This window comes from Psittacula echo, assembly GCF_963264785.1.
Source record: "Psittacula echo genome assembly, chromosome: 3".
In the NCBI taxonomy this organism is placed as follows: Eukaryota; Metazoa; Chordata; class Aves; order Psittaciformes; family Psittacidae; genus Psittacula; species Psittacula echo.
The window spans coordinates 18,228,260-18,253,234 of NC_137736.1; the positions used below are offsets into that span (position 1 = coordinate 18,228,260).

At 44.9% G+C, this 24,975-nt stretch overlaps 1 protein-coding gene across 1 annotated transcript in view; it reads right to left on the minus strand.

The window, feature by feature from the left end:
* IGSF3 (immunoglobulin superfamily member 3) overlaps positions 1 to 24,975 on the minus strand; it is a gene marked incomplete at its 5' end in the record, with an annotated part of 102,582 nt that overhangs the window by 60,708 nt on the left and 16,899 nt on the right. The window contains one exon of the mRNA XM_080612630.1: positions 6,379 to 6,756. Within this exon, the coding sequence (XP_080468756.1) occupies positions 6,379 to 6,756 (378 nt within the window). The remainder of the gene's footprint in view (positions 1 to 6,378; positions 6,757 to 24,975) is intronic.

Here is a 24,975-nt window from a genome sequence, read left to right on the forward strand (position 1 = left end):
TGCCTGCCTCCCCCCACTACTCCCTAGCATAAGAAACTGGGTACTCTGGTTTGCTGGTGCAATTCCCAGGCTGTACCCATAGGAACTGCCAGAGGTAAAATATGCTTTCCCCATCTCATTCCTCCCCCAGCAACAGACGAACACTCCCTTTCCATCCACAGCAGGAACAGAAAGAAAAAGCAGAGCAGCAGAGGTCAAATTTTCTGTTCCAAGGCTACTACAAAGAGCTTTAGGCATGTAAAGAAGGACAGTTAGAACAAAATACCCTGGTGTCTAGCTGCAAAGGACCACCTAGGAGAAGGTATTTGATTTCACTTTTTCTTTAATTTTTTTTAATGTCACCTAAAGGGTAATTTGAAAGTGAAGGACGTTTTACTCCTCTGGGGAGCTAATTACTGCAACAAGCACAGCCCAAACAGGCAAAGATGAATGTAACTCACAAAGCAGGAATTTCAACAACACTAAACCTGGAACTCACTTTGGTTAATTGATGGCTTGGCCAAATAAAGCATACACATGCTTCATGGAGGTAGCAAAGTCACTGAGACGGCCTCAGACAGATCAGGACATCTGCACTAGGCTCTCAAATTCTCCTTTTGTAGACCAGAGGAAAGCAATAGAGACAAACTCCTGCAATCTCTCTAACGAAATACGAAACACAAAAAAATGTGCCAGAAAGAAGAAAGAATATGGAGATATACACTAGGTCCTTGCTGTTCTCACCTTGTTGAGATCACCAATGTTATGCCATCATTTAGCACTGACATCCCCACTATATACCATTTTATACCTTTCCTTAAACATGCTCTCTCCAAACTGCTGCCTAACAGTGGTTCCTACTGCACAGCAGCCGAAAGATTCATTATGGGATCACAGGACAATTCAGGCTGGAAAGCACCTTGGAGGGGCAGCGGTGGTGGTGTTTGTAGCACAACTGCAGGTCTAGCAGGGTCAACTATAAAGTCAGACCATGCTGCTTAGGGTTTGATCCTTTTAGGTCTTGAAATGCTCCAGAGATGGAGCCTGTGCAACCCCCTCAAGGCAGTCTGAACTGCTTCAGAAGTTTCCACTTCTGCATGCTGTTGCTCATCTGCAAAAAGCCTAGTCCCCCCAGGACACATGCACAGTGACAAACACTCAAACGCTTTCCCCTGTCTCTCAGAAGGAAGAGAAAATGGCAGCATAGAAAGAAGACTCCCAACGACTTCTATCAAAACCAGCAGATCTTTGTCTGCAAGACTACCACTTTTGACACCTCCCTCAAGCAAAGCCACGTTCTGCCCATCTGACAGCTGCAATAAACCAGCAGCCACCAAGGTCCACGCTCCTCATGTGAGCAGAGGTGACTACACTTGGGTTGAGTGCCCCCAGGTTCCCAGGAGCAGGCAGTGATCTCCCATGGCAAATCTGTGACATCCCCCCTCTGCTCTGTGCACAGGCAGATCATGTATGGTAGCACTTGACAAAGAAGAGGGGAAGGTGCTGGTAACAAGCAGTAACAGCTGGTACAAGCTAATAAATTTCTTTTTTTTTTTATTTTTTTTCCTGCTACATGCCCTTTACCTTTCCACTGGCGTTCTGGAGATTCTCGGTTGCAAGGTCAACAAGAGAATCCTGCTTTCTTTTCTTCAATGCTTGTCTGAGACCTATGCAACTCCCTCCCTTCCAGCATCAACCTTAAGTCTTTCTTCCACCTCTTGTGTTACTAAAGCCTCTCAGATGCACCCTACAGCTATCCTTCTCTCCACAGGATTGCAGCTGGCCACACAGTCACAGTGGACTCCTACAAGACACAATCTTAAAGACACGGTCAGACATGGACTGAGTTCTGGTCTGCAGAGTCAGGCAGCTCAGCATTTGGAGACAGCATCCCTTCAAGTAGAGCTGCAGCCAGCTCTGACACGAGGCAGAGAGGCTGCTGGCTCTTCATACCATCAGTGTCCACACGCACCACCACTTCCAAGTCTGGCACAGTGTCAAAACTTCACCACAATGGGGCTGCCAGCCAAAAGAACACACACCCAGCCCCTGGGAGCCATCACAGCCAGACAGGACCCAGGGGAACAGGACAGAGATCAAGGCACCAGCCTACCTGGGCAGGGTGAGCCCTAGCAGAGAGAAGAAGTGTGGCCAGGCTGGGAGGGTGAACAGAGGAGCCACTGAACAGTACCTGACTAGTGCGGATCCTCTCCGCCCCCCTTTCACCTAAGCCTGGCAGGAAGGAGATGTCAGTGACTTTCCCTGCAGTCACTATCAGCTCCACAGCAGCTCCTGCCCTCCTCCAAGACAGCAGAGTCCGAGTGCTGCTTGTTTCTCAACTCTGCACCAAAATTGCTCCTTCTCACTCTGCGGTACCATGGAGGTTGTGGTCTCTCCCCCTGCCCACCCCATCCAAAACCCTTTCATTTTCTTTAACTTGTTTAGGATCGATGCTGTACAGCTGTTTCCCGCAAAATAAAAAGTACAAGAGCTGCCACCTCCTCAAGTGCTTTGAAACCTTTCCTCCTGCTCTGTCACTGCCTGTTCAAGAAAAACCTCAAAGCTTGATTTCTTCCATCAAAACACGTACTCTGAAAAACAGCTCAACATTTGTGAGAGCACAGATAAAATAACACTGAGAGAAAAGTCTGAAGCTTCTGAAGAGGTTGTACCTGGGCCTCTTTGCTGTTATCAGGTACAGGCTGTAAGGGTACAGGCACACAAGCAACTTGTTGCAGAAACATAGTGGAGTACAAATTTGCAGCGACTCATGAACTCCGAAGTAACTGCTATGAGCTCTCTTTACCCCACAGCAAAACACAAGTTTATTTATCCATTAACGTAAGTTGAGAAGCACAAACCAGCATCTTGGACTGCACAGCATCCCTGCAGCTTCACCACCTAAATAACTGCACAGAAATCTCCTCTTTGCCCCTATTTCAAGTGTTATTAAGACAAGGAATAATTCCACTGACAAACTGGAAAATACTGCTGCCCTGCCAGTGGTGATGCTGGGATGCTGCCTTCTTTCACCTGAAAATTCTTTCCTATCCTTAACTTCTTCATAAATTAAAGGAGCAGCCCATGTACTTTTCACAGCCAGCAGACTTCGTATGTGGGATAATCCTTTCTCATAATTAACCACAGTTCAACAACATCCCAAAAGGCTGCACCCATTATTTTCTTCCCTTTTGCCACCTCCCTCAGCACAAGCGATTCCATCTGAGTTGCCCTAAATTGTTCCTCCTAACACATTTTGCAGCCCAGGTATAACTCCTCCTTCCCAATGATACAGCTCAGGAGGAGATGAGAAGAAGGGTAGCAAGATAGAAAGACTTATTTTTGAAGCAACTGAAGGAAATTGAAGACTGGTGAAAAAGTTTAAGCCTTGATACACATTTCCTCCCACGGCAGAAGGTCACTGAACCACATTACTGGCCTCATTCCTAGCTTTAGAGAGATTATCACTTGTACTGCATGCCTAAATCCAGGTAAGAATCCCATGAAGTACCTGAGGAGCATTTATTAGTGCAGAGACATCAGGTCCTTGGAGTGGTACTAGATCCTGGCCAAGACCTCAGTGAATAGAAAGAAATCTCAATTGGAGACACCAGCCATGCTTGCTGTTTGTGAGGCAGATAGAACTGCACTTTCAAGCCCAACCAGCACATCTTTGAAGATGACAAGACTATGTTTTAGCAGCTGCAGAACCCTGGATATATAGCCCTCAATGCTGCTCAGATAACAGGAGCAGAGACACACACACTGGCTGCTTTGCCGTCAGTCTGTCCCGATGCAGACAGCAGCCCCATGTGCTGATGCACCAGTGTCCCATCCAGCTCCCCCATCACATAGTTGTACTGCCTGGTTGAAGAAGGGAGAAACTCTTACTTCATCTCTTCCCTTAAAACACAGGACACAACAACTCAAAGCTTTCAGAGCAGCAAGTCTAGAATCAGCACTGCTCAGAACACATCCATTTCACACACAAACAGAGAATAGAGATGCTTACAAACCTGCCTCCCTGCAGGCTCTGCTGTTGCCAAAAGAGTCACTCAATCTAATGAGTCAATTAAAAATTCATAACTGGATGAAAGAAAAAAAAAGTTTTGTTCTGTTTCTGAGAAAATGAGAACAGTAACTCTCATTTAGCTCTTGTGTACCTCTTCTTGTCTACAGCAACAAAGCCAGCCTGAAAACCCATGACCTGTAGCTGAGAGCTGAAATGTCAGGGGATAAAAAGGTTCATGTTCTTCCCAGCCCTGCCGAACAGCCCATTTCCCCAGCAGAACTTAAAGGTCCAGTAGGGTTCAAGTCAACACCGGCTCACATGAATGGGCTTGCTGTCCTACAGCTCATCACAAGGGGCACTCTGGAAAAGTCAGTTTCTGTCAAGAGTTTGATTAAATCAGAGAAAACACCTACACAGATATACACATTCAAAACACAAGTGACCTTAAATAATTTCTGAAGTGAATTTCCAGAAATGAATTAAGCTAAACCAAATTAGGGCCCCAAATTCTAAGTGCAAGCATCCATGAAGAGGCATAATGTGATTTACCTAATCCACTAAAAGTTACTTTAGATCTGTTTTCTTTAACATCCCTGACGCACATTAAGCCCTGAAGCCAATATCCTCAAAACACCATTCATGGGTGTCTATGGAATCCCAAATCTTACATGCCTTGTACTTGTGGCAAGAGACAGAGAAAAAGTATACCAAGCCAGCAAGCCCTGGGCTGGCCATCAAATCAGCCAGGAGGGTGCTGGCTCCCCAGTTCCTGGTGGAACAGCTCCCTCGTACCCTACAGCCATCACGCACACTGGCTATACTCACCAGCATCCCTGTCCCATGCTGTGCACCACCAGCAGCTAACACAGGTACAGCTTTCCTGCAAGAGCCCACAGGGTACAGCTCCCTGGCAGAGCAACCCAGCTCCAAACCACCCTGCCCCCAGGCACTTTTTTTTCCCACTGGGTGTTGATTTTCAACGGGCTTCACTCCCTAAGGTGACTTTAGAGCAGCAGTGCTGACACAGTCCTGTTCAAACGAAAGGGGCAACCACAAACCTGGGCACCTGAAGCAGATCAAAGAACTACAAAGCAAACAAACAAAAAAAACCCACATAGAAAAGAGTATTCAAGTGTCTGCCTCCCCAACTTCTCATGGACATCAGATGGCATCTAAGTAAGAACCTGCACCCAAGCATGAGGCTTCACGTGGGACAGCGGCTGGGCTGGCACCTCTGAAGGGAAGGCGGCAAGGTGCACACAAGCTGAGGGCAAGAAGCACAACCCAAAGGAGGGCTATTGTGATTTAAACTCACACCTTTACTCCTTTCACAATGGGTTTCCTGTGTCAACATGGCCTGAACAGCCAACACCCTGACTAGCTAGTCTGGATAATATCAAAGTGGCTTCCAAACCAGAGACCAGCAGGCTCACAGGAAAGCAAGCCTGCTGTCTGTAGGCTTAAATTTGCTAGAAGGGTGTCTCTGCTGCAGATGAGTTCTTTTAGGAGTCCTTCAGCAAAGAGTTTGCTTGAAGTTATTAAACTTCTGTTGGCTGAGTTAGAGACTTCAAATCCAATCCCATTTTGAGATACAGAAAGCAAGCTGAAGCTTGAAACAGTCAAGTCAGCTAGTATAAGAGGTGCTGTGGAAATACTCCAGATTTTAAAAGAACCTGCTTTCAATTTTTCTAACACAGACAAAAACAACCAAACAAACCCCAAATCAACTCCCCCGCATTCGTCTACAGACAACTCAATTTGATTGGTGTGGTGTTTTCAGGATGCATTCAGCATTACCCTCTGTTAAGAGCCTGAAGATGGAAGTGCTCAAAAACCATGTAGATGAGGCCCTCAGTGACATGGTTTACTGGTAGACTTGGCAGTCCTGGGGTAACAGTTGGACGTCATGACCATGGACTTCTTTTCCAGCCTAGCTGATTCTATGATTCTATGATCTGTCCTGTTACATCTTCCACCTTCCCCACTCCACTATTTCATCACCTTTGGCACACAGCTCTCTCCTCTGCAGCTATGCCATCTGGAGAAGCCTCCCCACCTTTCTCCTCTATATACATCAGTTCCACATCCCTCCTGCTTTCAGCCAGAGCTTCAAATGTTCCTCTCCCCAGCTAAGCTACCTGGTGTCTCTTCTTTACAAGGGCCTTATTACTAGAGAAAGCTTGATATCTCCTGTGCCTCTATATGGTTATTTCCTGCAATTCACACTACCCATGCTGCCTGCCCTCTTCTCCTTGTCTTCCTCACTGGTGTTTTTTCTGACAGCTTACGTGGACTACATTGCACATGGAGGGGTTCATGGGTTTGTGCTGCATGCTGGCTGGGAGATACCCCATTGCCCCAGCCATGCTGTTATCAGGACAGCTTACCCACGAGGTTCATCTTGGCGCTGTAACTCCCAAAGTACCTCTCGTCCGTGTTGGGCGTGTGGCACTCGTACTCGCCGGCATCCCGGTCCTGCAGGTCGGTGATGTGCAGCAGGACGGCGTCCCCCTGCACCCGCTCCACGTAGATCCCGCGGCTGCGCACGCGCTGGGTGTAGATGGCGTAGGGGAAGGACGGGTCGACTGTGCTGACGATCTGCACCTCCCGCTCGGGGGCCGAGGGCAGGTAGATGGACCACTGGAAGTTCTGCTCTGACGGGCCCTGGTAGCCGCTCACCTTGCACCACAGCGTGATGTGGGACCCCTCCGTGCGGTAAAGGGGCCCTTCCTGCACTGCCACTTGCCGCTGGGCCAAGGCCAAGCCTGTGGGAAGAGAAGAGCCCAGCATTACTTCCCAACAGGTGGCCCCTGTGCCTTCTCCCGGATGTACCTGTCCTACCCTTTGGCAGCTGTGCTCAGCAAGGCAAGCCCTCATACCCCATTTTAAAACTGGCACATCGGGCTCTGGCACAGCAGCCTCCCAGCCATGTCACAACTTCCTTGCTGACACAAGAGGAATGTTTTTTAAGATACCCTGTGAAAGAAGCAGCATCGAGATGACATAAAATCCTTCTTTGGTTGCAGTAAGGCTCCAGGAACAAAAGGTATCCCACCACATGGCAACAAACCAGAAACTCAAGCTGACAAGGCTTTGTTTTCAGTACTACTCTAATTTTCCAACCCTACGACCCTGAGATCCCAGGAATGGGGTTGCTGCAGGAGGGCATTGGTGGTGGCACATGGACACTCGGTGGCACCCCAGTGCACACAGGTGGCTAGGGAGCTGCTGCTGGGGCTCCCGAATCCAGCAGCGACTTCTTCTTCTCCTGGCACAGCCCAGCCAGGACTGTCTTCTACCAGGAGAGAGGCTCATGTGCAAGCCAGGAGGCCACACACTCTCCCCTTAGGTTTCCAGGCTACACAACTGCAATATCACGGGCATCTGCCCTCCATCAGCAAATCCACTGGAGGCTTTGGCTGGTCCAAAATCTTTTTCCCTGAAACCCAGCATGTCTTCCCCAGTCTCTCAGTTACACTTGTAAATGCATACGGGGAAATATCACACTTCCAGCACTGCCGCTTCAAGTCTATTCAAAAGGAGTATATTTACTATATAACAAAACCAATTAAGGTTAATGGAAGGAGTGCACATATTACACTAACACTTAACAGCCACTGGCTGCTGGAAATTGAGACCAGTACCAGGCATTGTACACACACAAACTCGTGCGGCACGGAACAAAGAACCCTGCAGCACAGTGACTGCGATCCGCTGTATTTTTACACAGATTATGGATGGCTGGCCCTTGGGCTCATGGCACATTACCAGCACAGCCCTCCAGGGGCCAGATAAATTACAGCAATCTATCTTGTTTGTTGCTACATCAAAGGCTCGAGGTCTGGAGACCACAGTGGGTGTTCATCGGTTATTGAGTTACCAGCAGCATGCGCACATGGCAAGGCCAATCACCCTGGCTTCTGTGACTGCTTGCTTGCCATCATAAAACAGCAATAAGCCGATTTAAAGCGTGTCCTGCGTAATCATGTTTGCAAATTTCATCCTCTGTGTGTGCATACATGGGGGGTGGAGTTTTCCCCCTCTTCAGTTTTTGGCAACGATGTTCAAGTCTCTGATGAAATTAACCTTCCAAAAACTAGCAACCTGCAGATGGAAGAGGTAGCCTGGCATCGGGGATTACTGACTCAATCCCTTGCTCTGGACATGGAAGTCCAGATAGGAAGTTTTTCTCCACAGCCAGCCTGGACCAGAGCCAGGAGAGATGGTTCTTACCAGCTTAAAACAAATTGTAAAAAATGGGTTCAGCACATCCATCAGGCCATGCAGCTGAACAGATGGAATGCAATTTAAACTATTAACTTGGGCTCAGCTTGCTGCTGCTCCAAATTATGTTTCTTTTTACTCTTTATGAAATAATGTGATTTAAGGGAGGAAAGATAGCATGTTCGAAACAAACAGGGAGAGGAACAACAGAAGCAACCACTGTTTGCTCTACCAATCTCTTCATCCAGTGGAAAGATACCGCTAGAGACAACTGTCTTGGGTTCAGCTGCAGCAGTCCTTTTTCTCCTTCTTAGTAGCTGGTGCAGTACTGTGGTTTTGACTTTAGCCTGAGAACAACACTGGTAACACCAATGTTTTCAGTTGTTGCTAAGTAATGTTTACCCTGATCAAGGACTCTTCAGTTTCATGCTGTGCCAGGGAGGAGGGGAAGCTGGGAAGAAGCAGAGACAGGACACCTGACCCAAACTGACCAAAGAGGTATTCCATACCACAGCATGTCATGCCAGTATAGAAACTGGGGAGAGTTATCTGGGAGGCCCAGATCGCTGCATGGGTCGGGCTGGGTTTCAGTCAGCGGGTGGTGAGAGGTTGTATTGTCTTCTGTTGTTATTTTCCTTATCAGCATTATTATTATTGGTGGTAGCAGCAGTGGTTTGTGTTATACCTTAGTTACTGGACTGTTCTTATCTCAACCCATGGGAGTTACATCCTTTCCATTCTTCTCCCCATTCCTCCAGAAGCAGTGGTAGGAAGAAGTGGGGAGTGAGTGAGCAGCTGTGTGGTTCTGAGTTACCGTCTGCGCTTAAACCAGAACAACGACCAACACATCTAAGGTGCAGACGTTTTCTCTCATCTGGTAAAGGCCAAACGACAAAGCAAATACTACAGCCTTTGAAGTGAACTGTTGAGACATGAAAATACAAAATGAAATATACTCTTTCGTACAGAAGTAATTTTAGTTCTGCTTTGTAGCTAAGCAACATTGACCTCGATGGCAAGTAATAACAGCAAGAAGGAAACATTTTGGGTAAGCGTTTCATAATGACCAGTTAGAACTGGACTAGTGGTGGGGTGCTTGACAACAGGGCTTTCCAAACCTGAAGTTCAGCCAAAGAATGAAGTGGTGAAGACGATGAAGAAACGACCACCAGGAGTCCCAGAGCCCACTACCACGTTGTTGTGCGCATGCAAAAATAGGTGTAAACCCATGTAAAGTAGTTCTGGGAAATGTTATGAATATGCATGTTATTTACTGGAAATATAACGAATATGTATATTAAGCAACAATATAATCACAGCCTGGTTGATGCTGGGATGAGACATGTCAGGAGGAGATATCCCCCGTGTCTCCCAGGGCCGCAATAAAGCATACCTGCTTGTCAACTTAAACTTTGTTGGCGAGTTCTTGGCAAGTTCACTGAATCAGTCTGGTGACCCAGATGGGACCCTCTCTGCTCAGCTGCAGGACCCGCTGAGGATGGGGCTCCCTAAGGCCCTCAGGAATTTTTCCTGGAGAGACCCCCGACTCATTCGGATCCCTGCAGGAGCAGACAAGGACCATCTTTAAGAAGGTATTCTTTTGTAAGTATGATTTTGTTTTGGTTAACATTCCGTAAGTTGTAGGAGACGTCCTGCATGGGAGTTTGTTTGGAGTTTGGATTTTGATGGGCTAACCTTTAGTTTGGAGCCTTCTGCAAATCGAGATCTAGAAATCTTGTAGGCAAGGCATACACCCGACTGCTAGGGTCCGACTGGTATACATTCGGATTTGTTTGGATCTCTATTTGTGACTTGATGATATTTGACCTAGTTTTGCAGATTATCACGGTAATGATTTTGGTATTGACGATATGATGTGGTTAATGCTGTACGGTATGTTGTGATTGAATCATTAATAGTTGTTTGTCTAGCTGGATTTTATTTGTGTTCTAAGTATTCTAGTTGTGTGGAGTGTGCTTGTGGGATCCCTTGTATGTGTGTGTTGAGGGCAGGGCTTGGTCAGTGGGGTATGTAGCTGCACCAAGAGACGCTGTTCTGTGCATTTTTGTTGTTGGGCTCGCGTTGAAGTTTTTCTGTAATATACAATCGTTATGTTTCATGCCTCGGGCTCTGTCTCCTCCTGTGGAGCACATTGTGAGATAAAACAGAAACTTGCACTAATATAGAACCTGATCCGTGGGGAGCCAAAGACCCCATGGGAGTGTCAAAGTACTGGGGTGATTTTGTACAACCCCCCATACCCACTCGAAGGAGTAAGTGAGCCATGCTGGATGTATGGGAGGCTGTTTGTTATTTGCCTACAAAGGCATGATAGATAACAACACAGAGTTGGAGCAACAGGTAACAGATTTACATTCTGAGCTAGAAAGGGTTAAAGCAGAAGTGCAGTTGCAGAGGCAGACATTTGTAGCCACTGCAGAGCAGGGTGAGAGATGTAGGGGAAAAAAAACCACCAACAAATGGAGCAATAAAAAAGGCACAAAGGCAGTGGGGCTACGAGTCTGTGCCCTTGTATCTGATCCCGACTGGGACCCAGAGACATGGGATGAAGTAGTGTATGCAGATATGTTTTTTACATTAAGAAACCACTCGGAGTGACAGAGGGAATGCGGGATTAATGTGGCTCCGCTGGATCCCTTAATTTTAGCTTTGGAAATGGACAGGGAAAAACAGGGATCTAAATTGGAGAGATGTTGTTCAGCCTGTGATATTGGAGAAAGATGTCTGAAGTTAAGAAAAAGGAGTAATCAGGAAGATAGGGTGGAGGATTATGCATCACTGGTACCTCCGAGAGGAGCATCCCCTACCCTGTATCCCTCCAATACTGACGAGGAGGAAGGAAGGGGTTGCAGTTGCTGATGAGTTAACATTTTCCAGTCCTTCTGTTCTATCAATTGCTGCACGTATTCATAGCAAAACAGGGCCAATAACTCAGACACCTTTAAGACAGGCAATGGGACCGGAGGGTTGGACAAGAACAAAGGTGAACTTTTCAATGGGAGATTTGGATGTTTGGAAGTTAGCCGTGAAAGAGTACCAGGATGATCCCATAGGAGTGGCAAAAAGGTTTGAGTTGATTGTTAAAAGCCAAGATCCTGACTGAGGAGATACAGATGTAATGCTGGATGCATTAACTGAAACAGAAGAACAGTTGGTATTAAAAACCATGCGCTCATGTACATGGTCAGATTACTGCAGGGGCATTAGTAGGTAGAGTGGAAGATCATATCCCCACTGCAACACCAGATTGGGATTACAATCTGCCCAAGGATTATGCTGCTTTGAAAAGATATCAAAATTGGATAGAATTTGAATTGGAAAATTCAATTCCAAAACCAGTAAATTGGTCATCCCTGTTTGTTGTAAAACAAGGGCAAACAGAAACACCAAGTTTTTGGACAGGTTGAGGGAAGTGATGTGAAAGTTTACCACATTAGATCCCTCCTCAGAGGAAAGGAAGTAACAGATAGCCCATCTGTTTTTAGGACAATCATCAGAAGATACTAGGGAAAAGCTTCAGAAGTTTAAAGAGCCAGATAATTGTGATATAGAAAAGTTGGCAGAGGAAGCGTGGAGAGCGTATAGAAATTGAGAATAAGTAGAGAAGAAAAAGCTGAGTCGCACCATAGCCACAGCTACAGTGGCAGCTTTGGGACAAGTAGGAACTGGTAAAGGGACTAGCATAGGAGGACAAGGCAGAGGTAGAAAAGGAATGTCAGGCAAAGATAAAGTAAATCCTTTGTCTGTGGGGCCAGATCAGTGTGCATACTGTAGGAAAACTGGACACTGGAAGTGATATTGCCCTAACCTAAAGAATCTCCAGATGCTCCAATGACTGAATTGGAGCTAGACTGACAGGGACCTGGGCATCTACCCTAGAAGACCCACTAGTTAAATTAAAGCTAGGGACCAGAGAAAAGGAGGTGGAATTTCTAGTAGATATGGGAGCAACCTATTTGGTGTTAAATCAGAGTCTGACTCCATTGGGAAAAGAATTTGTTACAGTTGTAGGAGCTACTGGCCGCCAAGAAAAAGTGTTCTTTCTGAAACCTTTAGAGTACAAACTAGGAAAATAAATAGGAATACATAAGGTTTTATACATGCCGAATTCTCCAAAATCTTTGCTAGGATGAGATTTACTATAACATTTGAAAGCAACCATAATGTTTAAGGAAGGAGAAACGGAATTAAAAGTTAAAGACGAACAATTAATTGAAGTCCTGAGTTTATCTTTAATTCAACAGAAAAGCAGAAAGAACGACCTCCCTGAAATAGAAGAAGTCTTTAATCAGGTATATCTGGGAGTATGGGTATCTGAAGTTCCAGGTAAGGTGAAAAATGCTTTACCTGTTACAAGTAGAAATAAAAAAAGGGGGCCCACCCAGTTCGGATAAAACAATATCCCTTAAAATTAAGAAGATCAGAAGGGAACCAAGGAAATCACTGATAAATTTTAAAAATATGTGTTGCTAATTGAATGTAAATCAGAATATAACACCTCTATTTTACCAGTAAAGAAACCAGATGGAAAGAGCTACAGGTTAGTTCAGGATTTAAGGGCAACCAACAAGATTGTGGAGGATATTCATCCAGTAGTAGCTAATCCATACACCTTATTAACCTAATTCAACAATAACCAAAAATGGTTTACCATCTTGGACTTAAAGGGCGCATTCTTCTGCCTGTCTTTAGCCAAAGAAAGCCAAAATTTGTTTGCTTTTGAAGGGGGAAACCCCAAAGTGGGAAGAAAAGCTCAGTTAACTTGGACAAGGATTCAAAAATAGCCTGATAAAACTTGGAAAATCGTTTAGCTCAAGAACTAGAATCATGGAATACACCCACTCAGACAGGAACTTTGCTACAATATATTGATGATTTGCTAATTGCTACTGAAACTAAAGAAGAATGTGTTCAATGGGCTGTTGAATTGTTAAATTTTCTGGGATTACGCAGATACCGAGGGTCCAAAACAGAAAGCAACCAGTTAATTCAAACTTGAGTCTCTTATTTAGGATATGAAATAACTGGAAGACTACGAGAGTTTGGAACAGCCCAAAAGGAAGCCATCTGCCAAACGCCAAGACCATCCACAATCAGGGACCTTTGAACATTCTTAGGTATGACTGGATGGTGCCAACTTTGGATCTATGATTATGGAATAATGGACAGTTATACAAACTATTGAAAGGAAATCCTTCTGGTTTAAATTGGACTGATCAAGCCGAGGAAGCATTCGATCCCTGTGAAAGGCAAGGGGTAGCTCTAGGGGTCCTGGCTCCGAGATTAGGACCCTACAAAAGGGCAGTGGCGTATCTTCCAAAATGGCTTGATGAAGTAAGGAAAAGGATGACCAGGTTAACTGAGGTCTGTGGTGGTTATTAACATCCAAGAAGCCCACAGGTTTACCCTGGGAGAAAAGATAACTGTTGGTATCACACACTGTATCAGCAGTTCTGGAACAAAAAGGGATTAATTTGCTATCTCCATTGCTCTTCTTGAAATATCAGGCCACTCTTGTGGAACAAGATGATACTGAAATTGTGGTCACTAATATTGTGAACCCAACATCTTTCCTTCAGGAAACCCCTACTGAACCGTTGGTTCATGACTGCTTAGCCACCATAGAGACAGTATACCTGAGCCGACCAGACCTAAAGGAGGAACCTCTGGAAGGTACAAATTCCTGGTTTACCGATGGTAAGAGCTTCATGAAGAACAGTACACGAAAGGTGGAATATGCTAAAACTGGTGCCTGCTAACATGTCTGCACAAAAGACTGAAATAATAGCCCTAACTAGGGCTTTGGAGTTGGCAAAAGATAAACAGATAAATATATAGACAGACTCTAAATAAGCCTTTGGTATTGTTCACACGCATGGTGCTATTTGGAAAGAACAAGGACTCTTTAACTAGTCAAGAAAAGCAAGTTAAACATGAAACAGAAATTCTGCAATTGCTAGAGGCTGTGCAACAGAGGCTGTGTAAGGAAACAGCCATTATGCATTGTAAAGGGCAACGGAGAGGTAATTCTGATCAAGAAATTGGGGATAATTTAGCTGATTATAAAGCCAAACGAGCTGCAGAGCAGGCCGAAATTATGTCCTTGATCCCTGACAGTAAACTAGCAATTGAACAGACTAGACCTAGATATTCAAAGGAGGATAGGAAGCTAACTGAGGATTTGAATGGAGAGGGGAATAAAGAAGGTTGGGTTCAAGTACCTGATGGATGAATTGTAGTTCTGCATAATCAGCTATGAAAATTAGGAAGAGAAGAACATAATAAGATCCATTGGGATACCAGCTCATTGTACAAGTATTTAGACCGACAAGTTGCAGGAAGAAATATATATACCACAGGCAAACTGATAACAAAACAATGTCAATTGTGTTTGAAAAATAACCCTAAAACTGAAAACAGGAATCAAATTAGAACAATTGGAAAAAGAAACTATCCAGGACAAAAATGGCAGATAGACTTTTCTAAATTACCTAGAAAAGGAGGTTATCGATACTTGTTGGCATTGACGGAAACTTTTCCAGGCTGGGCAGAAGCATTCCCTTGTAGGGTGAATAAGGTGAGACAAGTAATTAAAACACTATTAAATGGATTCAACATGTTGCAGTTAGAATGCAGTTTACGACTATGGTCTCACCTGACGGTGTCAAACAAATTCGTGTTGTGTGCAGAAATACATCATCAATAGTACTGAGCTCATTTTCACCTTCCTAAATCTAGGACAGAAGCTTTCAGAACCAAATAGCACACGCGCCTTAAGTTAAGGGGGTGTGGAAATCCCTTTTCCTGCTGCATATTCTGACTCTGACAGACCAGGACAGCAGGCCGCATGAACCACGAGGTCTGCAATCGCTCAACTTTATTCCACTGAAATCGTGGACAATGATGGAATACCTGGATGTATTTGTACCAATTTATTGTATAGCCTTCATTCTATTAGCTGTTGCTTTAATTGTTATTTTGATACAGGTCACTTGGCCTTGTAATTGCTCACTTTGTAACTGCCCATGAACTTTCTTTTTCTTTTTCTTCTCCTCCTCCTTCTGAGCCCTCTGATGTTGCTTAATAAAGTTAGATATAATTGTTAAGCAAAAGTTAATTAGATGTCGTTAGTTATTAGATGTTATTAGCTATTGTGTCACACGCTCTTTCTTTCCCTTCCCCTTTTCTCTACCTCTATCGTTCATGCCACCACGGATAACACTTCCTAAGGCAGTAATGTTGATCCACAGGGTGGTGTAAGAGACGTTGGTGAAGATGGCGTCGGCTAGAACTGACATGGCTGACACCACTGCCATAGCAGATGTTTATGCAGGATGTTTACACCCCCCCAACCAAAACCTTGGAACAACAGGGGAGAAGAAAACCCCAAGGAAGACGTGTGCCATTGCCAGGTGGAGAATGTGGTTTCAGCTCTACGAAGGAACGGCACCAACCTGCATTGGAAGGAATGCTTTCCCCCCTGGACTTGGAAACAGCAGACTGTCAAGACACTGCAGCTCCAGGGTGGTAGCTATTGCTGTAAACTCTTTTATTCTTTCCTTTTGCTTCCCCTCTCTTCCTTCTTTCTCTCTCTCTCTTTAAAATTTGTTGGTGAGCATTTGCTGCTGAGCAAATGAAGTTCCTTTGTGCTTGACTCTGAGAATATATGCAAAGCCACATATGCGTGACACAATGGAATAACTTAAAGGATCTTGCAAGAGAATTTGCAAGAGGACAGAAAAAGTGGGGATTTGAGACAGGGAAGTACAAAATGAAATATACTCTTTCGTACAGAAGTAATTTTAGTTCTGCTTTGTAGCTAAGCAACATCGACCTCGATGGCAAGTAATAATAGCAAGAAGGAAACATTTTGGGTAAGCGTTTCATAATGACCAGTTAGAACTGGACTAGTGGTGGGGTGCTTGACAACAGGGCTTTCCAAACCTGAAGTTCAGCCAAAGAATGAAGTGGTGAAGATGATGAAGAAACGACCACCAGGAGTCCCAGAGCCCACTACCACGTTGTTGTGCGCATGCAAAAATAGGTGTAAACCCATGTAAAGTAGTTCTGGGAAATGTTATGAATATGTATGTTATTTACTGGAAATATAATGAATATGTATATTAAGCAACAATATAATCACAGCCTGGTTGATGCTGGGACGAGACATGTCAGGAGGAGATATCCCCCGTGTCTCCCAGGGCCGCAATAAAGAATACCTGCTTGTCAACTTAAACTTTGTTGGCGTGTTCTTGGCAAGTTCTTCGAATCACTGTTTTTAAAGCAGCAGGAAAGGTAAGATCTTTATTGCACACCTAAAGAGAGCTAGTAATGCAGTTACAAACACTGTGCATACAATGGCACAATTAAAATTGCACCACAAGGCAAGCATGCAGCAGTATGAATTTAAAGTTGCACATAACACCCATTCAGGCATTTCTCAGCTGAGCACACAACCTTGTTTTGCAGGCTTTCAATGCCTTTTACATATGAATTCTTTGAGGAGTTTTCCAACTATCCAGTCGAAAATCATAATTTTATCAAAGGCATGTACAGGACCTTCCAAAGCTCACTGCCAAGATCACGACCTCGGGGACCCACAATGCAGATCTCTGATGTATGCAGCCTTTTAGCAGACATCAAATCCCTCCACCCTCATGGCCAGCGCTATGTGGGGCTTCCTTCTTCCGTTGCCAGTGGTTTAGGGGACCTCGCCTGTAATGTCACTGCCTGGAGTCCTGCTCCAAGTTCAGAAGAGACCCACTTTCCTTCTCTCCTGTTCCCTCTTGCATTGGATTGCTGTACCTTCCTGATCCAGCCAAAAGTGAGAAGGAAGAGCCAAAGAACTTTTTGCTTCCTGTCTGGGTCCAGGAGGCCAAGCAGCTGAGGGACAAAAGAAGCCAGCCCAGATAAAGCCCTGCCCAACTCCAGTGTGGAAAGAAGACAAAGCAGTTCGGGTTCTGCTTCAACTTGCAGCAAGCTTCTGTTGAGCCTCTGAAAGGCGAGAGACAGACTGGATCTCCAGAGGGGCAGGGAGCAGCACATCCGCAACTCTCTTCCCCCCTGCCTGGCCACAAACTCCCGCCCCAACACAGACGGGCACAAATGCTTTTCAATACTTATAAAAGCTCACACAACAGAAGCAGAGATACTTCTTCATTAAATCATCTTAACTGAGAAAAGGAAGAAGAAAAACAATCAGCCTGAGACAGACATCCACCACTACAAGTTTTCTCCTCAAACAGTTAACTTTCACAGTGAAGGGTATTTGGCAGTTTTCAAGCTCTGGGAATTGCTGTACACACAAACATGCAGTATCAGTAAAAGAACTGCATTTCTTAACAAGCAAGCATTCTGATTAACAAAAATAATGTGCCCAAGATCCCATTTTCAACTCTTATCTTTCCCTCTCAAAGTGAGTGAAGAGCTCACTGGAGGAGGAGCTGTGTGCTCCACACCTCCCCTAGGACACCCAGGAGACAGTTACGGTCGCATTTGGCTGGTACTGCACTGGCACAGCTGGCTTTTAATTGCAAATCCAATATAATTTACTGACAATGCAAGGGCTGATACGGAGGAGGCAGTAAGCCAAGAGCTACTTTAAAATTAATAAGAAATGATACGTTTGTGCATCTGGGTTTTTTCCAAAAGGGAAAAAATCCCCCGCAGTAAGAAGGAAGCGCTCCCCGATCTTTATGCCCTACAGATGAGGGCTATTATCCTAGCTTACTGAGCTAAGAGCAAGGCAGCTCTCTTTGGGTCCGCTGGCTTGTCTACCTCTCAGGCCCCATTTGGGAGACAGAAGGTGTGTAGGGGAAAGAGGAGGCAGCAGTGGAAGGAGGGGATGGTGCTGCTGGGCAATTAGACTCAAGGTCATGCAGCAAGAGGACTATGCAGGACCCAGGCACCAGCAGATGTCTGGTCCCTGAACCTTCCCTTCACCAGCCTACCCAGCAAGCTCCAGTGCCTCAGCTAATGTCATGCGAAGGAGCTCTGTAAGGAGAAATGCACTGTCAGAGTGACCTGGCCATTTGTAACATCAGGCAGAACTTCAATACTTTTCCATTCAACCTACAGAAAAGAAAGAAGCACTGAGTATCTCTGCCAGCCAGGCATCTCACCCAGAAGTGCTGTAAGCTCAGCTTCTGAGTACTCTTCTGTCTTTGCCAAACCCCCACACTCCCAGCAACATCAGCTGACTATGGGAAGAGCTGACCTTTCCACAGGGAGACATGCAGAGCTCAGAGCTCGGGTTTTCCAGACACAACTGGTCATTTCATGTGCCTGATCTGAAATACTTTGAAGATGCCCCATTTCAGACACTTACTCTCTGAGAAGGAGGTGGACCTTCAGGTCCTTCTGAAAAAAAAAAAGAAAACAAAAAAAAACAGGCATGCAAAATTGTATCAAAGAATGTTGATTCAAGTCTTATGGCTTAGGTAAGTGCAATGGAAGAAAGGATGGCTGTGCACACAGAAACTCTGCCACAGCATAGGCACATCGAAAGAATAAAAAAGAATTTGGGAGAGAACGACAAGAAACCCCTTGCACAAACATTCTTCCATTTCTGACTGTGGGTTATGCCTGCACCACACCCAAAAGCACCAGAGCAAGTCACACCAAGGTATCTTAGATATCAATAATCACTGCCAGTAGATGTTTATCTAAAAGAGAAACTTGAGCTCTTAGAAGCAGTATTATCCTGGGTCTCTAATCAGAGAGCAATTAAAAAAGAAGTCTGTTTTCCCCTATCTTCCAGAAGCATAGAGCTCACAGTGCTGAACACCAAATGGATTACATAGCCTTAGGGAATGTTTCTACCCCTGCCGCTTTACAGCAGTTTTCCTTCACTTAGCTGTAAAGCGACATTTTTCAATAACTGATAACAACTAATCCTAACTTTCCTTTAAAAATTACTTTGTCCCTTTTTTAGGCAGAAAACATTTCCAAAGAGATCCCTCTCCCTGTCCCCTGCAAAAATACACCGCGCATATTGGGGGTCTTTTGTTGTCACTATTGTTTGTTTAATTTATAGGTGCTCCTGAGGAAGCATTGGAAAAGAGCAGGCACAATGACAGAACACAAGGGAATTACTTCTACATGAGAAGTAATGGAGCAGGTGAGGACCCTGGCCTGGAAAAACGATGACTTTAAGAGGATCCGGTAAAGGTCTACACAAATACGTATTGCCATGGAGAAGATGGACAAAAATTTACTATCTCTTCTATTTTGAAAACTAAGTGCCATCAATCAAAACTGGTCAGATTCAGTTTTATAACAAGTGAGGCAGTTCTTGCAGCTCCACATAGCAGACACGGGGATGTCCTCGCTGAGGGATGCTGTGGATATGTAAAGTTCACATGGGTCAAAACATGCATGGGACAAGAACCTGAAAGAGGAGTAGTAAATAGATAGATCATATCTGGTTTGGGAGGCTCCCAGAACAACCTATAATTGCACAGCTGTCTGCCTACAGCTTTTTGAGATGTGATACTGAGCTAGGTAAAGGACACTTGGTCTGAACCGGTATAGCTGTCCTCATGCCCCTACATAACCTGTGTCATGGCAGGCCATATTCTTCAGCCATACAGGTCACATCTAGACTGCAGACTATGCATTGGCTACACTACAACAGACGGTTAAAAAAAAGAAAAAAATAAATAAAAGGCACCATTACAGCTTTTTTTCTGTTCTGAACATGGACAACTGAACCAGTTTCTTCAAAACACCCCAGAACTGAACTGGGAGCTAGTGCCAGTGTGCAAGGAAGGGGAGTGTGCATAAATCCTATTTGGCTGTGACAAATTAGCATCTGCAGCAGATCACAGGACCTGGCAGAAAGTCCCCAGTAATGAAGATAATTCAGACACAAGTGCTAAAGAGCAGTTATGCTGAAGTGTCTGCTTCCTAGCTTGAGAGATGCTCTGGGCATCCACAACCCAAGAGCAGGTGCAAGCATCAAGAGCATCACAGGCCATGGCAACTGCTGCCCTCCTGCAGGTCCGTGGCTCACTCAGGAGCCAGGCTCGCCACCCGGCTGGCCCTTGCTCTCCAACACATGGCACGGCACAGTTTGAGGTGAGGCGAGTGCCAGCAGACTCTTCCTCTGGCTGTGCTCGGTGCCTTCAGCCCTGGCCCAACACCACAGGAGGCAGCAGGCATTCCTGCACCCCGCTCCGACCGTGGGGTGAAGGAAGGATGCTGTGCCCACAAGGCATTGGTTTTCATCCAGCCCAAGGGTGCTATTGCTTCATTAGCCAGGGATGTTAATTTGTGGCTTCCCCCTGCCTCCCATATACTCATAACCCACCACAAACAAGCACAGTAGCACTGTGGAGCAATGCCACAGCAAGTGGCTCACAGGCAGCAGGCAACAGGGAACAGCAGGGTGGGCAGAAGCATAGAATCACAGAATGATTTGGGTTGAGAACCTTTACTCATTCAGTTCCAACCCTCTGCCAGGGGCAGGGACACCTTCCACTAGAGCAGGTTGCTCCAAGCCCCATTGAGTATTTCCAAGGATGGAGACTCCACAACCTCTCTGGGCAACCTGTGTCAGCACACAGTGTTTTCTTGTGCTTTCCAGCTGGTCACTCCCCCTGCTACACGGGGTTGCTCCTCCTTACTCATTGGTAATAGTGTTGTGTTATGAATATGTGTAAAGGGAATGAGTGTATCTTTCTTCCTCCCAGACTGGAAACAGTAGTAACGTAATGCTTCTGCATCTTCTTGTTTTCCATTCCAAATACCAGAAAGCACCTGTCCTCCCATTTGAAATGGGAGCCTTGGTAATTTGGTGACAACTGCTGATAGCTTGACATGCTACAGAGACTAATAAATTACAGTGTAAGGAGACGAAGAGTTCTAACATCCTAATTAGCAACAAGAGGCAGCAGGTAGCTGAAGAATCTCCCTGATCTGTCTCTCTTTTCAGGCTTGGTGTCTAATGAATCACAGAAGTTTTGAGAGGCAGCATCTTGCTGGTGTTTTGTGAACAGGGAATAATCCAGAAGAATTTGGGGGAGGGTGAATGGAAACAGTCTGCCCTTGAACAGCTATGCTTTGTATTCTTGTAACCCTTTATGGTGGGGTGGCAAACTGGTTTAGAGAAATGCACGCTTTTAGCCAATACAATTGACTTTGGGGATTAACTTAATTTGCTGTTTACCTGAAAGCTCTTTCTGCTGAAGAAGAGGTACAAGATGGCAGCTTTGGATTACAAATCAGATGTTCTCTCATGCTAATGGCCATGGCTGAGGGGCATAAATGTTTCTTTCACAGGCCAGAAGGAAGCAGGAGAGATTGCTTGTGGCCACATTCATTTCTAGATATTATATTTCATAACTCCTTGCAGTGCCATTTCTGCAGAACTGTGTGTGCAAAAGGAGGTGGGAGCAGGTACAGAGCCCATACTTAAGGATACAGCTGTAGTGCTGGAGGGACGGTGTGCTTTGGGAGATAGGGAGAGACGTGTAGCATGGCAGTTTGTCATCAGCTCGTCAAACCTGTCAATATTTAAGATTATTGTTAAGTGTCTCTCCTTAGAAAGCAAATGAGCTGAGGTTAAGCAATTCATATTTGAGATTGTTTGAGGGTGCTGATTTGGAGGTTTGAAAAGGAGATGATCTGGCCCAGCCCAGGACAAGCATGCAGGTAAAGGTCTCAGAGAAAGTCAATGTGCTGAACTCTTAAATGTGATCCTTACTAAAGTAAGAGAAAACCTGGAGTCAGAGCAAGGGGAGGGGATGGAAGCCAAATAAGCAACTTCCAGGAGTATGGAAAGATGGGCCAAAACACTAGAGTTTCTCTTGGAGGTGAAGGGAGGCATCTGTGTGTGCTCCCTCGCTCCATTTGTTTCAGATGAAGAGAGCAAGAAGCCTTGCTTTTCTTAAGGAAAAACAAATTTGAGGGAAGGTAAGGAACCAGGCTCTTTGTGAATCAGAAGTATTTTGAGAGACCTCCTCATGAAAAAGAGGAAAGTCTGGGTAATAAATGCTCTTTCCTTCTGGCAAGGATAAGGTGAAGGTGAGATTTGAGACTCTACACTTTCCTGGGAGAGTATTTTAAGCATCTGGGATGTTATGAGGTGAATTACAGCAATAACAGGAGCATTCAGTTGTTTAATATTGGGAGGGATTTCAGAGCATGCAGGAAAATAGAAAAAAAGGAGTTACATTAAAACATTATTGACTGTGAAACAAAATGAAGTTTCTTACTGTCTGAGAGTGAGTGATCGGACGGGGAATAACGTTTGACAGTTCTGAGAGTGACCCTGGCTGTTGAACATGTAGGACCTAAAGACTAAAGAACGATAATAAAAAGAAATACAGAGGCTGCAGGGCATAATGAACTATGTCAGAAATTTCCTGCCTAGCTTCATTGCTCAAACAATTTCATTTCTCTCACTGCTGTTGATAGGCTGGGAGCACATACCAGCTAAAGAGTTCAGTAGTCTGAAATAAGTGTTGATGCTTTGGTACTACCACGACAATGCTGAATCCTTTAGAGGGCTGGGAGCAGTGCTACAGATGCCAGAGTAAATGATGTGTCCTTATATGTATTTTAAGAGCTAAAAGAACAGAAGAAAAAACATACATAGAAATCTTGGGAGACTTCACTTTTTGTGCAGTTCTACACTAAATCTCACAGTGAGCACCTGTGGTTACGGCTTCGAAGCTCAGGCTGGGAAGGCAGTAATGAAGTCATCATTACTTTTCATTGGGAAAGATGTGAGTAGGCATTGCCTTGGGCATTCCAGCTGCTGTGTATTGTGCTTAACTATACCTGGAATCGGCACCGTGCTTAACAATACTTGGAATCGGCAGTAGTGATATAAGTCACTAGGGCATGTGTTCAGAGCGCTGTAGGAAAGAAGAAACTCCTGAGGATAAGACAGGGAGCAGTATGAGTTAGAAGTAGTGTGTGGGCAAACCGACACTTCCTACCTGCACATTCCCAGTATAAGTATAATCTCCCAAGGAGCTTCTGCTTGCATATTTTTCCCCTAATAAGAGCAATGATGGTATGGTGTATGAAGAACATACTGACCTGAGAGTTGAAAAAGGGCTGGAAAGGTTCTGCTCTGACCTTGGAGGAAGACAAATAGTTGATTAAATAGATACACAGGATGGGCTCTACCTTCAGTGCAGAAAAGAGCCTATAGTACTGCTGGAACTCTCTGCTGTTCTGTGGGGTTAGTCTGTTTGGGGAGTGCAAAGATTGCAGATTATAATGGACCTTTTTCTCAGCATCTTTGCAGGAAAGTAGTCAAATTATAAGAAGCAGTAGGTGTGTTGCACAAAGGTAGTCATTTGCAGTTATGAACCTGAACCAGCACTACAGTCAGCTCAGTCTTTCCTTCGTACACTAGCATATTGTTATTCACCTTTTGCATCAGGTACACCTTGATCCACCAGCTTCTTCAAAGCCTGTGTGAAGTAAAGAAGCTGAGCATCATGAGGTTCCCAGCTCAGGATGCTGTGTCCAGCTGCCCTGGCATCCTCCTTTCTTTTGTTAATAAGGCTGCCTTTTTTGACCACAGGAGTGGCTGGCTGGCTTCTGGATGCTTGGCTCTGTGACTTTTCAAAGTAAAAATGTACTAGATTAAAGAATCATTTCAGACTTTAGTGCAGCCACGTAACTTTAAATTTACTTTCTGATGGGATGATTGAGAATGGCAGAACTGTAAAAGCAGGGAGATCTTGTGTTGTGCATCCTCTGGGGCAGGTTCATTTCCTTATTCAGGACTATCACAAGAGTGTGATAGTCCTGAAGAAGGTAAGTGTCCATCAGAAGGAACTGTAGCGTGAAAGGCTTGAATCTCACAAAGCAGTCTCTCTGATGCCTCATGTTCCGTGCTTCTGGGAAGTTAAAAATACACCTAGCCCCCATGTCAAACCTGAATCTTTGCTGTTCAAGTCCAAGCCTATTGTTTCTTGTCTTCTCAGTGTCCAGCATAGGTAATGAATTACAACATATTCCTTCCAGCATTTTTAGAAGTTTAAAGGTGGCAGTAGTAGAGATGATTTGTGGCTCAAGAATATGCCATTCTAAGCCCATGTTAAAACTGGCATATATAACATGCCTAATTGTAGATACAGAGAAAACGCAGTTAGAAGAATGTGACATCCATATAGCATGAGGTTTGCTTAAAAAAAAATCACAAAGGCAGATCACATTTAACACCATGCAACTGTAGAATACCAATGCCGTACTGGGGAAAGTAAGGAAGTCATCTGTCAATATAAGGACCAGATCTGAGAAGAACCCAAGGAGGATAAATGGCTCTGATCTTGGCAAGGGGTTTGGATGTCTGACTGGATGCGTAATTATAGCAGAGGTACAAGACCTCTGTTGCAATCAGAACTCGGGAAGCTAGTCACAGGCCACAACAATCTGTAGTGATTAAAAGAAATGTCATCTCTTTCATATTTACTGAAAACATTTTCCTTAAAAGACAGTAAATACCTGCTGTGGAAGTGAGCGGCTGTGTGACGGAGCAGCTAAGAGAGATGAGTGAAGGCAGTTGTGTTGGAAGAACAAAGAGCTTCACTGGCGGCTCCTGTCTCCTTTGCCCGTGCTTTGATATTTCCCTGCTGATTGTGATATTTCCATACCAATTATTGTATAAATTGTTTCTGGCTGACCTCTCTACTTAGCCATCCTTAGTTGGCTCAGCAGTGGGAGGAATTTGAATGAGGAATGAATAGCTTTTTGAGTCAGTTCAGGAAGGACAGTTC